Source organism: Saccopteryx leptura, chromosome 4 (assembly GCF_036850995.1).
Source record: "Saccopteryx leptura isolate mSacLep1 chromosome 4, mSacLep1_pri_phased_curated, whole genome shotgun sequence".
NCBI lineage: Eukaryota > Metazoa > Chordata > Mammalia > Chiroptera > Emballonuridae > Saccopteryx > Saccopteryx leptura.
Window position 1 is genome coordinate 49,749,108 of NC_089506.1, and position 20,433 is coordinate 49,769,540.

The window sequence follows — 20,433 nt, forward strand, 5'->3', positions numbered from 1 at the left end:
TCTAATTCACTGTACAGTTGTTCTCTCCCTTTAATGGGAGCATTCTTCCCTTTAAAACCAGGGCCTTTGTACCCAGCAAGGACGGGGAGCAAAAGTTCTGTAAATGTGTTACTAGGGTAGTAGTGAGAGGGGCCACTCCTTTTCTACCTCTGGATCCAAGTCAGTGTCTTCTTTCTCACTTTGGGAGAGACAGCTGCTTCAAAGCATATACTTTATTGTATGAGCTAGAACTCCATCCTTTCAGAATTGTTGTCTTACAACTGTTGTCTTTAGTAGGCCATTCCATTCTCCTGTTGGGCCAGTTGCTTGATTGTTATGAGTTTTGTGGTAAGACTGGTAAATCCCAAGTGTTGGTAGATACTACGTAGTAACCGGTACATGGGTTATTTTTCAAACTGTAGGCCATGAATCATAGTGGGCCTGAAAACAGTTCAGTGGGCTACAACCAGTTCCCTTCTTCTCTCCCTTCTTTCTTTCCTTTCAGTGAACTAGCATAGACAGGAGAGGCCAGAATAGAAAATAGAATAGTGTAACTTGTTGTAAGGGTACGTATGTGGGGGGAAATATTCTCCTACAGATTTACTGTATTGTGATTTAAAATTAATTTCTTCATGGTGACAGTACTTTGAAAGCTACCGGTCTAAGGAGCTATTTGACCTGTTGAGTTCCTCATTTCCAACCACATGGTTTATCAGCCCCACGCACCTGAGGGTAGTGTTGGTTGCAGTCTTTCTTTTTTTTTTTTTTTTTTTATCTTTCTGAAGCTGGAAACGGGGAGAGACAGTCAGACAGACTCCCGCATGCGCCCGACCGGGATCCACCCAGCACGCCCACCAGGGGCGAAGCACTGCCCACCAGGGGGCGATGCTCTGCCCCTCCGGGGCGTCGCTCTGCTGCGACCAGAGCCACTCTAGCGCTTGGGGCAGAGGCCAAGGAGCCATCCCCAGCGCCCGGGCCATCTTTGCTCCAATGGAGCCTTGGCTGCGGGAGGGGAAGAGAGAGACAGAGAGGAAGGAGGGGGGGGGGTGGAGAAGCAAATGGGCGCTTCTCCTATGTGCCCTGGCCAGGAATCGAACCCGGGTCCCCCGCACGCCAGGCCAACGCTCTACCGCTGAGCCAACTGGCCAGGGCCGGTTGCAGTCTTTCAGTACCTGCACACAAGGGTGGGTTTCTGTGGAAATCTTGCATACTTGAAATGAGGTGATGAAGTGTGAGACTGAATTCTTTGTTCAGTGTCTGGTATGTAGCAGGAATTAGGTCCATGTAAGACACTCTGTTAAAGATGTGTCCAGCACTGTTTAAATAATATTTTTCTTTAAATTTTACATTAAAATTATATTTAACAATCTCCTAGAATGACCTAAATAGAGCAAATTCTGTGTTGAATAAAATTTCAGATCCCCTGTTAATCTTTTTCTCTGACTTTTTCTGCAAATGGTATTTATTTTTCTTGGTGCTTGAGAGACTTGTGGTTAAAGCAGAGATGGAAATTTTCTGGGGAAAGACCTGCAAAATAAATTTCTTAGAATGAATTGGCACAGATGACTCTCCTGTTAGGCCCAGATCTTGCCTAAAACAATGTATGAGCCAAAATTACTGACCAGACAAATGGTTTCCCTTAAGTGCTCTGTAAATTTAAAGTAGAATAACTGGTCCTCATGGAAGAAATCATCTTACATTCTCTGCTGTACTCTCTTTTGATTATACAGTGCTTGGAATGCTTTTGGAAATTCACTGTGTTGGAGACAGTGATATGTTGTGGAAAGAGAATTGTGTGACAGATAGATTGCCTTCAGGAGAAATTCAGCTTTTTATAGGTGTGCCTCTGATATGAATTATCTGTTTTTTAAACAACTTTATTAAGATATGATTTATATATTATACAATTTAACTATTTAGAGTGTGCAGTCCATTGGCTTTCAGTATTTTACAGTTGTGCATTCATCACTGTAATCATTTTTAGAACATTATTACCCCCAAAAGTACCCTGTACCCTTAGGTGTCACTGCCCAATTCCACCACAGTGAGCCACCTAGCCACAGGCAACCACTAATCTATTTTACATCTCTGTAGATTTGCCTATTCTGGGCATTTTATACCAACACAGTCATATAATATGTGGTCATTGGTGACTGGCTTCTTTTCATTTTACATGTTTCCAAGGTTCGTCCATCTTGAAGATATATCAGTACTTCATTTCATTTTATTGCTGAATGAAATGCTTATATCTATTGTATGGATACACCACATTGTGTTGATCTATTCATCAGTTAATGGACATTTGGGTTGTTTCTACTTTTTGGCCATTATGAGTAAAATTGTTAAGAACATTCATGTACACATTTTTGTGTGGACAAAAACTTCAACTCTCTTGGGCATATAGTTAGGAGTGGAATTGCTGGGTCCTATGGTAATTTAGTGTTTACTGTCTCAGGAATACCAATAAGACTTTTCCAAAGCAGCTTCCCTATTTTACATTCCCACCAAGAGTGTATAAGTGATCCAGTTTCTTTACATCTGCACCAATACTTCCTATTTATCTTTGCTCTTAGCCGTCGTAGTAGGTATGAAGTGCTGTTTCATGGCTTTGATTTGAATTTTTCCAGTGATTTTTCACTTGTTTGTTGGCCATTTGTCTGTCTTCTTTGGTTCCTATGTGTTTCTGGTTGGCATGGAGGAATGGCAGTATCTTTAATTTGTCTAATTGCTTATGTGGAGTGTGGTTTCTCCGAAACGTTTCCCACTTCTCTGACCTACTGAAATCTGTGTAGGCCTCAGAGAATGTTTAGTCTCTGACCCACTGAAATCTGTGTAGGCCTCAGAGAATGTTTAGTCGAGGTAACATTCCTTTAAAATACAGTTATGTTAATCCATAATTCAACCATAGGCTGTGTATAAAAGAGAATCTTATGAATGTTCTGCACTTTGTATCTTTGTAAAAAAGAAATGAAAATTTACCTCCTTGGGCAAGGGAAACAAAAGAAAAAATAAACAAATGGGACTTCATCAAACTAAAAAGCTTTTGCACAGTGAAGGAAACAATCACCATAATGACAAGACAGCTCGCTGAATGGGAGAACATATTTGCCAGTATGTCTGTAAGGGGCTAACACCAAAATGCGTAAAAAGCTTATAAAACTCAACACGAAAAAACAAAACAATCCAATATAAAACTGGACAAAAGACCTGAATAGACACTTCTTCAGAGAGGATGTATAGATGGCCAATATACATATGAAAAGATGGTCAATGGATAATCATCAGAGAAATGCAAATTAAAAGCACAATGAGATATCACCTTGCACCTGTCAGAATGGTTATTATCAATAAATCAACAAACAAGTGTTGGTGAGGAAAAAGGAACCCTTGTGCGCTCCTGGTGGGAATGCAGATTGGTGTAGCCACTGTGGAAAGCAGTATGGAGTAACTTCGGGAAGTTAAAAATGGAACTGTATGACCCTTATCTGAAGAAGCCCCAAACACTAATTTGAAAGACTATATGCACTTCTATGTTAATTGCAGCATTATTTACAATAGCCAAGGTTCGGAAGCAGCTCAAGTGCTCACCAGTAGATGAGTGGATAAAAAAGCTGTGGTACATATACACGATGGAATACTACTTGGCCATTAAAAAAAAAATCTTACCGACCCTGGCTGGTTGGCTCAGTGATAGAGCGTTGGCCTGGCGTGCAGGAGTCCCGGGTTTGATTCCTGGCCAGGGCACACAGGAGAAGTACCCATCTGCTTCTCCACCCCTCCCCCTCTCCTTCCTCTCTGTCTCTTTCTTCCCCTTCTGCAGCCAAGGCTCCATTGGAGCAAAGTTTGCCCAGGCACTGAGGATGGCTCTGTGGCCTCTGCCTCAGGCGCTAGAATGGCTCTGGTCGCAACAGAGCGACGCCCCCTGGTGGGCGTGCCAGGGGATCCGGGTCTGGCGCATGCGGGAGTCTGTCTGACTGCCTCCCTGTTTCTGGCTTCGGAAAAATACAAAAAAAAAAAAAAAAAAAAATCTTACCTTTTGCAACAGCATGGATGGACCTGAAGAGCATTATGATAAGTGAAATAAGCCAGTCAGAGAAAGACAAGTACCATATGATTTCACTCATGGAATTTAATGAGCAAACAAGCAAACTAGAGGCAGACTCATAGATAGAGAGCAGCTGACAGCTGTTGGGGGAGCTGAGTAGGGGGAGTTGTGGGATTGAGCTAAAAAGGACAAAAGAGAAAAAAATTCCTGAACACAAACAACAGTGTGGCGATTGCCTGGGGTGGGGGAGGGGAAAGGCGGAGGATAAAGGTGAAGGGATAAATGGTGACAGACTTGACTGGGAGGGATGGACAGTTGTAGAATTGTGTACCTGAAACCTGTATAATTTTGTTAACTGGTGTCATCCCAATAATTTCAATTAAAGAACTTTGTAAGGAAGGACTCAGGTAGAGAATGGAATTGTATGAGCCTCCCTAAGTGTGGACATGTGATGTAACTAGATATACTTCCGACCTGACTAGAAGCCTGGACAGAGGCGTACGTATTTTATTTTGTGTCTTCTCACTCTGCTTTTTCAAACCCATAGAAATATTTTGAAAAATTGCATTTTCCCTCCTATATTTTGTAGGGGTAACTGCTGTAGTATCTTTATTTCTTACTACCTTTTGATTAAGCGATTTGAAAATCCGACTATATTTTAATAGTTTTTAAAATAACAAACTAAATTTCATGTTTATGTATTCCTTTTTATTTTCTTTACTTCTTCACTTGGAGACAGTATTTCTTTACTGACACAATGACAGTAAAAAACTTAAAATGCTGGAAGGTAATATACATGTAGTTGAAGTGAACAGAATCTGAATTTTAATCTCTCTTCTCTTGAAAGAACCTCTTTACTAGAGCCTTAACTCTGTATCTGAAGCACACAAACTGTTTCATGGGTGATATGTACATGTATTATGTGGTGTACCTCTTCTATTTGAAGTCAATATACTTTGATGCTAAGTGATCTTTTTAGATGTGTCTGCCTAAAATAGAATTTCCTTGAAGAGGCTGGCGAAGGCTAAGAAGAGGTCACTGTGAGCTTTGATTTTATTATGCCATTGTGAGCTTGCTCGGCTTCCTTGCTTTTCACATAGTGTCTCGTTTACCGTTGGACAATGGCGTGTGTACAGTATTCATTTCAGTGCTCTGTGCGTGAGCTCCCTCCACTCTGCCCCTCCCCTGCAGATGTTTGCAGAGGTCAGAAAGCTTTGCAGGTAGGTGACCGCTTTTGGCAGTTTCTCATATTTGACGTAGATCAGCATTTATGGATTTATTGGTTTCTCTTCAAGGAACTGAGCTCCCTCAGAAACCATGATTTTGTTTCATGATCTCTCATAACAGTAATTGAAGTTCTGACATCCCCTGAAGCTTCCTGAGCTGAGGGATAAACCTGAACCTGTATAAATGCTGTTGGTTTGTTCATTTTGTAGCCTTTTTTTCTGTGAGAGTACATAGCTCAAAGGGTTTTTCTAACAAGTGCATTACCAAGTAGAACGATGACATACTTATTAGTTATAATTATGTAAATTATAGTATATAAATTAATCTAGTATAAACTATTAGAAATAGTTATGAGGAAAACAAACATTATGAAGCCTATTTCTTGGGCTTGTCTGCTCTTTATGAAGCGTCAAGGGAGAGAAAGGAAGAAGAGACTAGTTACCCTTCCGGTTTTCTGTTGTTTTGCATCACTGTTCCTGGAAGTCATAGGTAAGCTGTACCACAAAGAAGTTGGTTTCCTTCCTTCCTCCCTCCCTCCCTCCCTCCCTCCCTCCCTCCCTCCCTTCCTTTCTCCCTCCTTCCCTCCTTCCCTCCCCCCTTCCTTCCTTCCTTCCTTCCTTCCTTCCTTTCTTTCTTTCTTTCTTTCTTTCTTTCTTTCTTTCTTTCTTTCTTTCTTTCTTTCTTTCTTTCTTTCTTTCTTTCCCTCTCTCTCCCTCCTTCCTTCCTTCCTTCCTTCCTTCCTTCCTTCCTTCCTTCCTTCCTTCCTTCCTTCCTTCCTTCCTTTCTTTCCTCTTCCTCCTTCCCTTTCCTTTCTTCCCTCCCTCCCTCCCTCCCTTCCGTTGTTTCTTTCTTTTTCTCTTTTTTTATTGTAGTAAGATTTTCATAACATAAAATTTGCCATTTGTATTGTCCATTGTCATTAGGTAAATTTACCTTGCATCCAGCCATCTATCTCCAGAACTTCTTCATCATCTCAGAAAACTCTATGTACATAAATAACACCTCCCTCTTATCATTTCTCCCACCCCCAGGCCAGTACCCACTATTCTGCTTTCTCTATGAATTTGTCTATTCTAGGAGCCTCATATAAGTAGACTCATATAATATTTGTTCTTTTATGACTGGCTTATTTCACTTAGCATAATGTCCTGCCAAGTTTATCCATGTTGTAGCATGTGTCACAATTTTCTTCCTTTTCAAGGCTGAATACTATTTCGTTGTATGTAAATACTACATTCTGTTTATTCATCCTTTAATGGACACTTAGGCGGCTTTCCTCTTTTGGCTGCTGTGACTAATGCTGCTATGATCATGGGTGTACAATATCTTTTCGAAACTCCACTTTCGGTTCTTTAGGGTACCTACCCAGAAGTGGACTGGATGGACCATGTGGTAATTCTCTGTTTAATTCTGTGGGGAACCACCATGCTCTGTTTCACAGGGGCAGCACCATTTTACACTCCTACCAGTAAGTAAGTTGGTTTTCTTAACCCAAACTTTTCTTTCCTTAGGAGATCTGTTTTATTTAAAAAGCTTTTTAACTTGGTCTCCTGCCAAAAAAAAGGATTCTCCATCCCTTTGAGAGATCATCTCTGGCAGACTGCCACCTTCAGTCCCATGGAGTTCACTTTGTTGCTTCTGCTCCTTTTACTTGATCACCCAGTGATGGTGCCAGGTGTTCAGAGCACCCACAGGGACTGGTTGCATCCTGTTACTCTAGCATCAACATGGAGATAATAGAGTAATTTTGCGTTCTCTACTTTTGAGAACGTTTAAATACCACTATGTTTGCAGTAGACTGGACTCTGAGATTTCCTGTCATGACTTTAGACTTTTAGCAAAGTTAACTTGTTTTGCCGTTGGTCAATACGAGTACAGACTGTAGCTCTCCTAGAGATCTAAGTCCTTTCTGTACCATCGTCCTCTAGGCCTACGCATCATCTCTGTTCACTTAAAGGTAACTAGTACTGGCATTTCACAGTGTTTGGAGGTGGAGATGATAAATGATTGATAAATTTAGTATGTATAAGTCTATCCATTTTTTATTTATTTATTTATTTTTGTATTTTTCTGAAGCTGGAAACAGAGAGAGACAGTCAGACAGACTCCCGCATGTGCCCGACCGGGATCCACCCGGCAAGCCCACCAGGGGCGACGCTCTGCCCACCAGGGGGCGATGCTCTGCCCATCCTGGGCGTCGCCATGTTGTGACCAGAGCCACTCTAGCGCCTGAGGCAGAGGCCACAGAGCCATCCCCAGCGCCTGGGCCATCTTTGCTCCAATGGAGCCTTGGCTGCTGGAGGGGAAGAGAGAGACAGAGAGGAAAGCGCGGCGGAGGTGTGGAGAAGCAAATGGGCGCTTCTCCTGTGTGCCCTGGCCGGGAATCGAACCCGGGTCTTCCGCACGCTAGGCCGACGCTCTACCGCTGAGCTAACCGGCCAGGGCTGTTTAGGATTTTTGCATCTGTATTCATTAGAGATATTGCTCCATAGTTTTCTTTTTTTCTGTTGTCCTTGCCAGGTTTTAGTATCAGGTTTATGTTGGCCTCATAAAATGAATGTGTTAGGGAATATTGCTTCTTCCATTTTTTTGAAGACTTTGAGAAGGACAGGTACCAAATCTTCTTTGAATGTTTGTTAGAATTCACTAGTGTAGCTATCGTTCCTGGACTTTTGTTTTTTGGGATGTTTTTGATAGTTATTTCTATTTCCTTCCTGTTTATAGGTCTATTTAGGTTTTCTACTTCTTTGTGACTCCATCTAGGAAGATTGTATTCTATATTTCCCCATATATGACTAACCCATGTATAAAACACACCTTAATTTTGGGGCCTGAAATTTGAAAAAAAAAGTATTAATAAAGTCACTGAACTCAAGTTTTATTCATCATAAAATTCATACAACTCATCAGTGTCAAAACTCCCATCCATTAGCTTATTCTCATCTGTGTCTGATGACAAATCACTGTCTTCAATAATGAGCACAAGAACTAGCGCCAACAATCGGGAAATGCAAGTAAAAAACCTACTACCCTGTATAAGACGCATCCAGGTATTAGACCCCACATTTTTTTTAAAAAGTGTGTCTTATACCTGGGGAGATATGGTAGTTCTAGGAATTTATTCATTTCCTCTAGATTTTTTTTTATAATTTTTTAGATTTTATTTATTCACCTTTAGAGAGAGAGGAGAGAGAGACAGAGAGAGAAGGGGGGGAGGAGCAGGAAGCATCAACTCCCACATGTGCCTTGACCAGGCAAGCCTGGGGTTTCGAACTGGCGACCTCAGCATTCCAGGTCGATGCTCTATCCACTGCGCCACTGGAGGTCAGGCGCATTTCCTCTAGATTTTTGAGTTTGGTGTTGAATATAGCCTTTCATAATATTCTGCTATGATCCTTTGTCTATGATATCTGTGGTAATTTCTCCTCTTTCATTTCGGATGTTGTTCATATGAGTCCTTTCTCTTTTTTTCCTTAATGAGTCTAGCTTGTGGTTTGTCGATTTTCTTGATCTTTTCAAAGAACTAGCTCTTTGTTGTATTAATTTTTTCTCTAGTTTTTTGTTTTCCATTTCATTTAGTTCTAATTTTTATTTCCTTTCTTGTGCTTAAGCTCTGAAGCAGGACATTCTAGACCACATATAATTCCTCTTGTTATTTGTATGTGGCCAGTATCTCTACTCTTTTGACCACCTCTTGTGGCTACTAGATTTTTGCATGATAATGCAGGAAAGAAACAAAATCTAGACTTTTGCTTATCTTTGGTGCCTAATAGGTAAACTAACTTTAGAAAACAAATTTGGGGATTATGTAGCCGTATGGTGTTCTCTAAAGATCTGCTTTTACTATGCTAAACAGGTGTCTGTTACTAACCATAGGTACTCAATCGTTCCAACCTACTCTTAACTTTGAAATCTGTAGATAGAAAATGGAAGTCCTCTGTTGCCTTGTAACCTAAGGAAGAATATCAGAACAGATCTTAAAAGAGCAGTCACTGTTTCCCAGGTGGAAGGGGTTTGCCTGTGTCTTTTTGCATAATTCTCCTTTTATTTTTTAGAAGGAAAATGGCAAAAGTCAACTTAGTATAATATTAATGATAAGCTTCTCTGTTAGCCACCCCCAAAGATACACATCAGGTAGTATAGTGTCAGTGAGTTCAGTCTGCAGTGGAAAGATCTGGATTACTTATGCACCAAAATTTACTTATGCACAAAAATTATAACCATGTTGGCTGTGGGACTTGAGTGTGTTTTTACCATTGCATTCCGAGGTGCTGCTTCTGAAGGACCTGGTAACCCTTTATCCATGTTCTCATTTGCATATCCTTTATCCACGTACTCATTTGTATACCCTTCATCCATGATCTATTTGCATCTTTGGGTACCAGGCATGGGAGAATCCTTTTAAGAAGTGTAAACTTGCAAGCCCTCTCTCTAGCAAAGAGTAGAAGTGGACAGAAGTCATCGACACAGCAGTTTTGTGTTCCCTTGTGGTGTGCTGTCAGCAGGCTATTACCCACACACACAAATGGTTGTTTGAAGTGGGCTTACATGTGTTTCCATAGCAGCAGTCATCTTAGTGATTTCACTCGTTTTTGGACTTTTTTTTTCCTTTTGCTTCTCTGTTCCTTGCTGATGCAGGATTAAACAAACAGCAAATTTAGGTCAAGGAGAGAGATGTTTGCTAATATAGATGCTAGGCTAAGCATTTTGCGAGAGTGATTTCTTGCTGCAGATGGACATTCTTTGTGCCTTCAGTGGTATCTGCAGCAGGGTGGCTGTCTGGTACCATCTTTTTCATTTTGGGCAGGTTCTGAGGTTTAGAACAATCCCAAGCAAATCATAGGAGCCGGCAGTTTCCCAGTAACCACATGTAAATCTCCTGCTTATTTGTTCTTTGATATTAACAGTGAAGCAATCTACTGGGTAACAACAATACTTTAAAGGTTTTGGTTCGTCCGAGGGTGTCATCTTGTGTTTGCACCACCCCTCCTGTTTTACACTCGGAGCTTGGATTTTTTTTGTCAGGCTGTTGGGCAGGAGCAGATTCTAGTGTGACAGCTCGTAGCTTCCCTTCTGTTCCGGTGCCGGCAGCTGCCTGTCTTGAAGATGGTACAGTGGGAGCCTGCTCTGAAGAGCCAAGGAAGATGATGTGAAAAAATGGAGTAGGTTGCTAGAAATCTGAGCATCCACACCTTGGGGATGGGTTGCACTACTAGTGTGATTCTGTTTAAAGGCATCCGCACTGTTTTTGAAAGAAACTGTGCTTACATGTGCAAACAGCAAGGAGAGAATAATGCCCTTGAATATACAGCATACAATTGGACAAAAGAAGATTCAGAACTATTGATCTTCAACTATCTGGTAAATGATGTTTTGCTTAATTAACAAGTAGTGTGGTGGTGTTAAAATAAACTAGTCTTTACTTGTAAAGCAAATATATTTATTTCAGTATGTTTATATATGCATATATATAGTCTGTGTGCGTAAATGGGTAATTAGTGGCCTTACATTTAAATGATGTGTCCATTCGTATGTGTGAGAATGTTGTGTATTAATTGAAGCTAAGTACACATAGAGAAAGGCTGGAGTAAGATATTTAATTACAGAACTGTTTTCTAAGTTAGCTTTATGAGCTTACGTGGTCTTGATATCATCCCCAAAATAATACTTGGTAAAGTGTATGTATTTAGGGTATTAGATACTGAACCCTCTACTAGTACTAGAGAATTATTCAGTCCCTTTATATCTTAGTTTTTTCCTTGGCTAGATATTTCTTACTAATGGCTTGTGGCCAGTCCTTTGATTCGGGGGAAGAAATTTAGAGGGAGCATAGAAGAAACTGTAATGGGGATAAGAAAAATACAGCTTTCTTATTTTAAGTCCAACTGTATATACTGTTTTTGGTGGAGCGTTTGACTTATTGTACATGTTTGCTCCCCGTAAATGCTTGAGGACGTGTCAAGTCACAGATGGGTGTGCCTCTCCGTGGCCCTCTAGCAGATTCAGGCTCGAGAGGAAGCTCTGTGTTGCTGTCCTCCCTCAGTATGCCTTGCCATCATTGTTCCCTCTGTCCTTTTCAGAGTTTTTGTTGAAACGAATGAGAATAGTCCCTGTGAGAGAGTTCCTGTGTGTGTCTGGCCAGCAGCAGCCACTCGGTACGACGAGGGTGAAGTGTGCGGAAACCCCGAAACCTTCCCCGGGTCGTAGGCTGCCACACGAGACTGAGGAGGGAGTGCTGGTGTGGCTTGTGGCTCTAGGGATGAGAGTGGGTTGCCCTAGCCTGGCAGGGCCCCAGGGGAGGGTGCATTTTGTGGGGTGGCTTATGTGAAGTTAGCTCTCTAAATACTGGAGAGGAAAAATGGGGAGCATCACTCAAGCATCACATGCATTTTGGAAAGCAGGGTTATGTGTGGGTTTGGAATTTAAATGGTGCTATATTAACTGTTAAATATTTTACACCCTGATGTATTTTGGAGCGGGCTTTTGAGAATAACGTAGCAGCGTTGAGAAGGACGAGCTCAGTACAGCATCTGTCCCATTAGTGTGATCCGTAACCCTGACAGCCTGGGATGGCTTGGCTGGTGATGGCAGTGCCTCTCCCACGCTGCCACTGTCTGCCCCTCAGGCCACACTGACTCGTCTCTGGTTAACTCACCTTTGAGAGACTGTTTCTGTTTTATTGCATGAGGGAATGATAACCTTCCAGGGGCCTTGTTAGCACTCTGGACTGGATTTGGAGACCCTGCTCCTGTGTGTTGGGTTGGGTTCTCTCTGCCCACCACCCTTGCCTGCACCAGCAGACTGAGAAAGCTGACAGGACCATGCATGCATGTGGCGGGGGAGCTTTGGGTGGAAAGGTGCACCCTCCAACCCACTTCTGTCCTTGACTCTGTGACCTCTTTTCTACATGGCAGACGGTAGCCTTCCTTTGAAAAGGGAGGTCAGACTCTTCCTTCTCTGCTCAGAGTCAGAGCTATCCTTACAGTGTCCTGTAGGTCAGTCCCCAGCATGCCCTGTGTTCTCCTCCTCACCTTCATTTACTTCTCACTCTCTCCTCATTCCTCACTTTGCTCTGGCCTCGGAGGTTGCCTTGCTGCTCTCTCCTCCTGGGACACCTCTACCCAGGTGTTTACCTGGTTCACTCTTGACCTGCTGTGGGGCTCTGCTCAGATTTCCTTTCTCAGGAAGGGTTCCTTGTCTACCCATGTCATTGTTGTAACATCTCCCAACGTACCCTTCTCTGATTCCTTGCCATAGTTTCTTGATAGTTATCTTCACCTGATGTTTAGTTTATAGTTAGTTGAGTACAGTACCCATATAAGGATTGAAATGATGTTGAGTAGTAAGTGTTACTTATAGTAGTAAATACAGGAATGAGATTTATGGGGGAAGGAATTTTGGTGGTTTTATTTACCGCTCCGCCCCAGCAACATGAACAATGCCTGGTTTATAGTAAGTACTCAGTTAATGAGTTAATTTTTTTTTCCAGAGACAGAGAGAGGGATAGATAGGGACAGACAGACAGGAATGGAGAGAGATGAGAAGCATCAATCATTAGTTTTTCGTTGCGCATTGTAACACCTTAGTTGTTCATTGATTGCTTTCTCATATGTGCCTTGACCACGGGCCTTCAGCAGACCGAGTAACCCCTTGCTCCAGCCAGTGACCTTGGGTCCAAGCTGGTGAGCTTTGGTCAAACCAGATGAGCCCACACTCAAGGTGGCGACCTTGGGGTCTCGAACCTGGGTCTTCCGCATCGCAGTCCTACACTCTATCCACTGTGCCACCGCCTGGTCAGGCAATGAGTTAATTTTAATGAAATGGTTTTATTATCCTGAACTTGAACATGGAAAAGCTGCTGAGAAGATAGGTTATAATCACTTATTCTAAAACCAAAGTCTTAAAAAAAAATATTATACAGTTTCCTCCAAACAATAACTGGCTCATCTTTATAATCTCTCCTATTGACGATTCATCTCCCTCAGAGCAGTGGTTCTCAAACTTTTAGAAGTCGGGGCATATTTAAAATCCTACAAATAATTGTAGGCACCTTATATACAAATTTCTGAGAAATATGTTATAATAATTAAGTCAAATATTAAAGAAAAAAAATAAAATCCAAGCATGCTTTTATGGTACAATTAAACGAAATAAATACGACAAAATTAAATTCATTCTGACGTTAAAAAACATTTTTATGTTAAATTTTTTGAGATATGCTTTTTAGAATTTGTAAAAAAGAGGGGTTAAAAATAAAAAAAATGACAAAGTTATCTTTTTATATATATAGATACATTCTTAGTAATATTTAGTAAATTCGGCAGGTCCCAGCATGAATGTGTTAAGTTTTTTCATTCTTGTGTTTATGAGAAACATTAGCCTGGTGTGTCCCAGCGATTTCTTCAATGTTTGCGCATATATTTGAAAGGCAAACCCTCATTTCTTCGTCAATACATTGAAGAATTTCTCTCTTTTTACTCTTAATTGTGTTGAGGGTAGAAAATCCTAATTCACATAAATAAGATGTTGAAAATTGTACTAAAATGTTCAAAGCTTTTTTAGATATTGCCACATATTCTTTTTTTATAGAAATTCAAAAGGCTTCAAGAGATAATTCCTTATGTTTAATCATCAATTCATGATCAGTGGATATAGCTGCCAGTTTTTCTTCTTTTGTTAATTAATGTTAAACCAAAATCACTTGAAACTTCCATGAATGGGTTTCCAATCCAATCATATTATTCAGTGTTAAGTGATGGAAAGTGCTATAAATTAAATTCTGCCCATCAGCCTTCAAGTCCTATTTTATTTACACTTAACTTTTGCTCACTTCCAGAATCAGATTCTTCAGTATCACGCTTCTTTTTGAGAAATCTAACCATTTTATTTGGGTGCATTTATCTAAAAATAATATAATGATGTGTTAACAAAAAGAGCGCTATTTCCATAATGAAATGGCATAATAGAGTAACTATATTTATTTATTGTATTTTTCTGAAGCTGAAAATGGGGAGAGACAGACAGATTCCCGCATGCGCCCGACCAGGATCCACCTGGCATGCCCACCAGGGACGATGCTCTGCCCCTCCGGGGTGTCGCTCTGCCGTGACCAGAGCCACTCTAGTGCCTGGGGCAGAGGCCAAGGAGCCATCCCCAGCGCCCGGGCCATCTTTGCTCCAATGGAACCTTGGCTGCGGGAGGGGAAGAGAGAGACAGAGAGGAAGGGGGGGAGGGTGGAGAAGCAAATGGGCGCTTCTCCTATGTGCCCTGGCCGGGAATCGAACCCGGGTCCCCCGCACGCCAGGCCGACGCTCTACTGCTGAGCTAACTGGCCAGGGCCAACTATATTTATTTTTATATCTGGGCACATGCCATGAACCAGCGCAGCTAGTAATGGGAATGGTGCGGAATTAAGAAAATACAGGGTCGGAAGGGCCCTGTAATTGCTGCTGGCAAGAACAAAGCTTGCCCCAAAACCGCATCTTTATTTATAGGGCAAAGTGGGCAATTAGCAAATCAATGAGAGCTTTGATCATGTTTCCAAGGCAACCCAAGAATTTTACCAAGTGCAGAAAACCCCCACCATACATATCATCTTAACTTTACACCAAACAAAGGATAGAAAAAAACTTGCCTCCAGTCTTTCTGGGGAACATGAGGGGTAGTGTAAACAATCCAGCACCACAGCTTAACAGCCTTTTGCGACCTAATCAGACAAGTGAGGTGGGGGGTTGGGCGGACTGTCAGTTTACAGCCAATTCCCCACACCTCTGGACCCCAAAAATCTAGACTCCAAACACCCTGTTGGTTTTTTGGTCCCCAACAGGCACGTATTTCTCTGGAATACCATAGGGTGCACCTGGAAACCTTCTAGGGTACATCAGTGCGCCCTGGCGCACACTTTGAGAACCACTGCCCTAGAGTTATACTTTCCAGCCCTTGTCCTGGAGCTACACCAAGAAGTTACATGATTCAAGGCTGAATGTTCCATGGGTTTGATATGGTCATGAATGACAACTGATACTATCTTTGGATTTTGTCCAGACTAGCTCTGTAGAGCCCTATTCCATGCTGTTGGCATTTTGGGACCTTTTCATCCTTTGGTTTGAGGCAACTAAGCCCTTTCTTTTTTTATTTTTTTTATTTTTTTTATTTTTTTTTGTATTTTTCTGAAGCTGGAAACGGGGAGAGACAGTCAGACAGACTCCCGCATGCGCCCGACTGGGATCCACCCGGCACGCCCACCAGGGGCGATGCTCTGCCCACCAGGGGGCGATGCTCTGCCCCTCCGGGGCGTCACTCTGCTGCGACCAGAGCCACTCTAGCGCCTGGGGCAGAGGCCAAGGAGCCATCCCCAGCGCCCGGGCCATCTTTGCTCCAATGGAGCCTTGGCTGCAGGAGGGGAAGAGAGAGACAGAGAGGAAGGAGGGGGGGGGGTGGAGAAGCAAATGGGCGCTTCTCCTATGTGCCCTGGCCGGGAATCGAACCCCGGTCCCCTGCATGCCAGGCCGACGCTCTACCGCTGAGCCAACTAGCCAGGGCCCTAAGCCCTTTCTTAAGGAAGCTCTGCTCATTGGCACTCCATTGGGTCACCTCCATGCAAAGGAAGGCTGACCTTCTCTTCAGACAGATGTGGGTCCTTGTCTGGCTCCTTAGCCTTGGTTGGGAGTGTGTTTATTCTTCTTCAGCTCAGATGTCCACTCCAGCCTATGGCTCTGCCTTAGCTTGTCATCAGATTGGAGCTGTACTTCACCTGCTCCTCAGAGTAAATCCCCACCTCAGAATTACTTAATATGTATTCAACCTTTTGGAGGGAAAGTAATATTCATAAAGTATAGCTCAAAGGGCTTGAGGCCACCCATTTTTCTAGAGACTCTAAATATCCCAAATATGTATCTATTGGTCAGAAACCCACATGTGTGTACTGCCTCTTTTTGGCCCTAGTGGAATTGCTGTTCCTGAACTAAGTAAATTTTATGTTTTTCTCTTGGGCTATACTGAAGGGAATCATAACAGACAACTCTTATGAAAGTGATGTCTACTCTGAGGGTATTTTTGAGGACATTATTCATTGGCTTTCAGAACAGTGAGAGAAGGCTCTGTAGTGTAGTGGTTGATTCCAACTTGGGAACCAGCCTTCGGGGTTTGAATCCCAACCCTACAACCTCCTAGCTGTGTGACTTTGGGAAGTCTACTTAACTGCTCTCTTCTTCAGTTTTCTTATCCTCTGTATACAGATAATAACAGTACATACCACATAGGATTATTAAATATGTGAAGATGTCTAAAGTTCTTAGGACAGTGTCTTGCACATAATTAGTGCTAATTGTTACTGTTATTTTTTAGTGTTCTCTTTATGGGGAGTGCTGGAAGAAATTTCTTCTCTTTGTACTCCGAATGGTTGTGCTTTTCCTAAGGAACTACCTTGTTTTCATATATTTTGTATGATTCATGTAACTGATTTCAGCTACCTCTTCAGTTGACTATTAAAAGAAAGCTTAGTCCCAAACATGTGACCCAATTCTAACTGGTACATAGGCTCTTGCAAATGATTTTTTTATATTCTCCTTCAACTGTGCTTTTTATTTTCCTACGTTACTATTTTATTACAGTCAGCTTTTTCTCATCTTTTTATTAAAATATTGTAAATCTTACTGTGTATGTATTTATGTAAATCATGTTAAATCCTTTGGGATTTAAAGGCAAAGTATAAATTAATAAGCCACTAGAGAACTAGATAGTGATGAAAAAGCCTCTTTACAGTCATTAAGTTTGGCTCTGAAGAAACAATCAGATGTCCTGAGGGCCAGCTTGGCTTTGTAAGGCTGCGTGTGTGCAGTCTGGTGGAGGAAGGGTCCTTTTCTGTCTGAGTGGCAGGAATAGCCCATGGTGGGTAGTCCTCTGGGAAACAGGTTTCTCTGGCAATTGTGGACTGACTGAATTTCAAGTGTTTGCACTTAAATTTTGTCCAATAATTCTGCAACAGAAGGGCAAGGCTGAGTTGGGATAGAGTTTATTCCTGAGTATAGATTTTTCCTCGTCTCCCATTTCTAATTAATTGAATGTATTAGTTTACCTCATTCAGGAAACTCCTTGAGTGCCTCTTTCGTGCTGGGTATACAGAAGTGGTGAGGAAGGTCACGTCCCTGTTGGGGGAAGGCTGGCACACAGGTCCCACGAGGCACTGTCAGAGGGCACGGAAGCACCAGCCCAGGCGTTTTCCATGAGGAGGGGCAGCTTGAGCTGAGACAGAATGCTTGTAAATCCCCTTTTTCTTGTCTGTGAAGGTTTGTGATGGGCCTAGCCTATTGACTAGGACTCGAGCAGTTTTACTCCTAGTTAGTAATATACTAGCCCCCTCTCTTACTGTATCTGTGGAAGAATGGAGGAGCTGTGGGATTATTCTGTACCATGTTCTCTTTTTGCCGATTGTAACTGAAGTGGAACACGTGGAAGACGGCAGCTAGGACCCCGTCAGCAGCTTCCTAAAGACCAATAGTGAAGGCAAAGTATTGGAAGCCGCAAGGGCGGAAAGCAAACTTTCTTGTCCTCGATTTCTTTTGTGACATATTAGGATAGTAAAGCAATGATTTTACCTATTTTAAATTAATATTTTTTTCTTGCCTCCTTAAAGCTTTTCATGGTTCTTCTATTATAAGACTTGCTACATACACATCTTCAGTGTTTCCTCATCTTCTATTACTGTATAGAATTTTATCAGATCAGCTAGATTCCACGGACTAAACAGTCATTTGTAACTTAAAAACCCATTGGTTATGACAGTCCTTTGATTTATCACTTATTTTAACAATCATCTATTGAATATGTGCACTGTGCAAAGAGAACCACAAGAGTTGAAGGTGGTAAGATCTCTGGCTTCTAAGAGTCTGCAGCCCCGCTTGTGGGTGTGTCTCTGTGTGTCGAGGTGGGAATGGGTGGGGTGACCGGGCTGGAGTGGAGGAGGGAAGGGGAGATGGTGGTATAATCAGTGACAAGTGCGAAGTGGAAAATGGTACAGTATACCTGTCTGCTTAAGGCAGTTGGGAAAGTAAAGGCTGGATCTTGATCATTTTAAGGTGTTCTCTCGTAACTATTTCTTGCTTTGTTATATTTGTCTTGGAAAAAAAGAAAGTAGGGACTTGCTTGGCTGCCATCTGGAACACTCCTTTGGTTCCAGGTCTGGTCATGGGACGATGGCTTTTGGTAGGCTGTGTTTTATATTTTGTTTCTAAGATCCTTCTTAATGGTGCCCAGGGCTTTGTTGTTTATTTTGATCATAACATTAAGTTGGGCTGATGTTTTCAAGGAACGGTCTGCTCTCATTCCTGGATCTATTTCCTGTCTCCTGAGATTGCACTGCTCAACTGATGCTGCTTTTGGTGAGTGTAGCCAGTGTGAGCTAGCAATCACAAGAGCACACTGCACTTTTCCCCAATGCTGTACTAAAATTTACCATTTTATTTATCCATGGGACTCATTTATTTTAATATTTATTAAATTATGAACAATCATGGTAAAAACTAAGCATGCTGTATTCCCTACACAGAGATAACCACTGATTTAGACATTTTGAGACAAAGCATTTCAGAATTTCATCCCTATATAGACGTAGATAACATTGTTGTGGACTGAATTGTGTGCCCCCGCAAAATTTATATGTCGGAACCTTGACCCCCTCAGTGTGACTGCATCTGGAAATAGGGTCTTTAGGAAGTCACTAAAGTTAAATGAGGTCATAAAGGTAGAACCCTAATCTGATAGGACTGTGGCCTTATACAAAGAGGAAGAGTGCTCTCTCTCTCTCTCTCTCTCTCTCTCTCTCTCTCTGCTCTGTGAAGACATGGCAGGAAGGCAGCTGTCTGCAGGCCCTGACCAGAGCCCTCACCAGGAACTGACTGTGCTGGCACATTAACGCTGGACTTCCAGTTTCCACGACTTTGAGAAAGTAAATTTCTGTTGTTTACGTCACCCAGTCTATGGTATTTTGTTATGGCAGCCCTAGTGGACTAATACATGGTATAATTGGTATGTTACTTTATTTTATAGTCTTGTAACCTGCTTTGAAGGGACTCCACAATATATCACAAACATTTTTGCATGTCAATAAGTATACATTTATGTCTCATTCTTAATGGCATCATTTCATTGCATGGGGTGTGTCTTAGTTCATTTTGGGAAACAAACAAAATAACATAGACTGGATGGCTAATAAACAACAGACATTTATGGCTCACAGTTCTGGAGGCTGAGAAGTCCAAGATGAAGGCATCTGCAGATTTGGTGTCTGGTCAGGGCCCACTTCTTGGTTCATAGGCGCTGTTTTCTCATTGTAACCTCAGATGGTAAAGGGGCCAAGGAATCTCTATGGGGTCTCTTTTATTTATAATAGCACTAATCCTGTTCATGAGGGACCCACTCATGACCTGATCACCTACCAAAGGCCTCACCTTTAGTATCATCACATTATTGCATTAGGTTTCAACATAGGAATTTTGAGGGGACATAGACTTTCACTTCATTGAAGGATGTCACATTTATTTAATCTATATCTACTGTTCCATTTTTTTTACAGTTGTAAATGCTACGATTAACATCTTTGTATATGTGGTTTAAACACTTGTCAAATTGTTTTTTAGCATAGATTTCTAGACTTGGAGTAACAGATCAAATCATATTTACTTTTTAAAGAATTTTATGTTATATATATATAGCCAGATAGCCCTCCAGAAAGGTTATTTTGAGATTTAAAAAATTAAAAGATAAGAAAGTTTGTTTTTTACCCTTGTGATGTCAAGCTGTTTGTCATCCTTATGGCAATTGACAGAGTTACTTGAGGAACAGAACAACATCGACTTAGATGCTGTATACTTAGGCAAGTAGCATAATTATACCGGGGTTCAAATTAGCACTAATTTTGCCTCAACTTCTGGAAGCATGATCACTAGCATTCTTAAGTATCCCAAGATAATTCAGAAATGTTCCATTGTGGGTGCTGGAATGTGTTTGTTCTGGGAGGTCTTTACCCTTTTAGAATGGAATAGCTGTTTCAAAGAGACTAAAATGGGAAAGAGCCCCAGAAATACTGAGTAGAAACAGATGAGTAAAGCTGTTATTGCTTTGCTCAAGTCTTACTTTTTAGATATCCAAAGGTTGATTTATGTTTCCTCCACAAATTTAGTGAG

The 20,433-nt window shown here is 41.7% G+C and overlaps 1 protein-coding gene across 23 annotated transcripts in view; it reads left to right on the forward strand.

Annotated features, from left to right (window-relative positions):
• DOCK9 (dedicator of cytokinesis 9) overlaps positions 1 to 20,433 on the forward strand; it is a 342,320-nt gene that overhangs the window by 73,485 nt on the left and 248,402 nt on the right. For 8 of the 23 annotated variants that reach the window (XM_066380620.1, XM_066380621.1, XM_066380631.1 and 5 more), the window contains exon 1: positions 10,351 to 10,612. The exons of 8 other annotated variants lie outside the window; for them this stretch is intronic. In XM_066380620.1, coding sequence (XP_066236717.1) covers positions 10,451 to 10,612 — 162 coding nt within the window. In that variant the 5' untranslated portion in view covers positions 10,351 to 10,450. Of the gene's footprint in view, positions 1 to 10,349; positions 10,613 to 20,433 lie in introns of those variants that run through there. 7 more of the 23 variants (XM_066380625.1, XM_066380635.1, XM_066380633.1 and 4 more) reach the window with 2 other exon arrangements.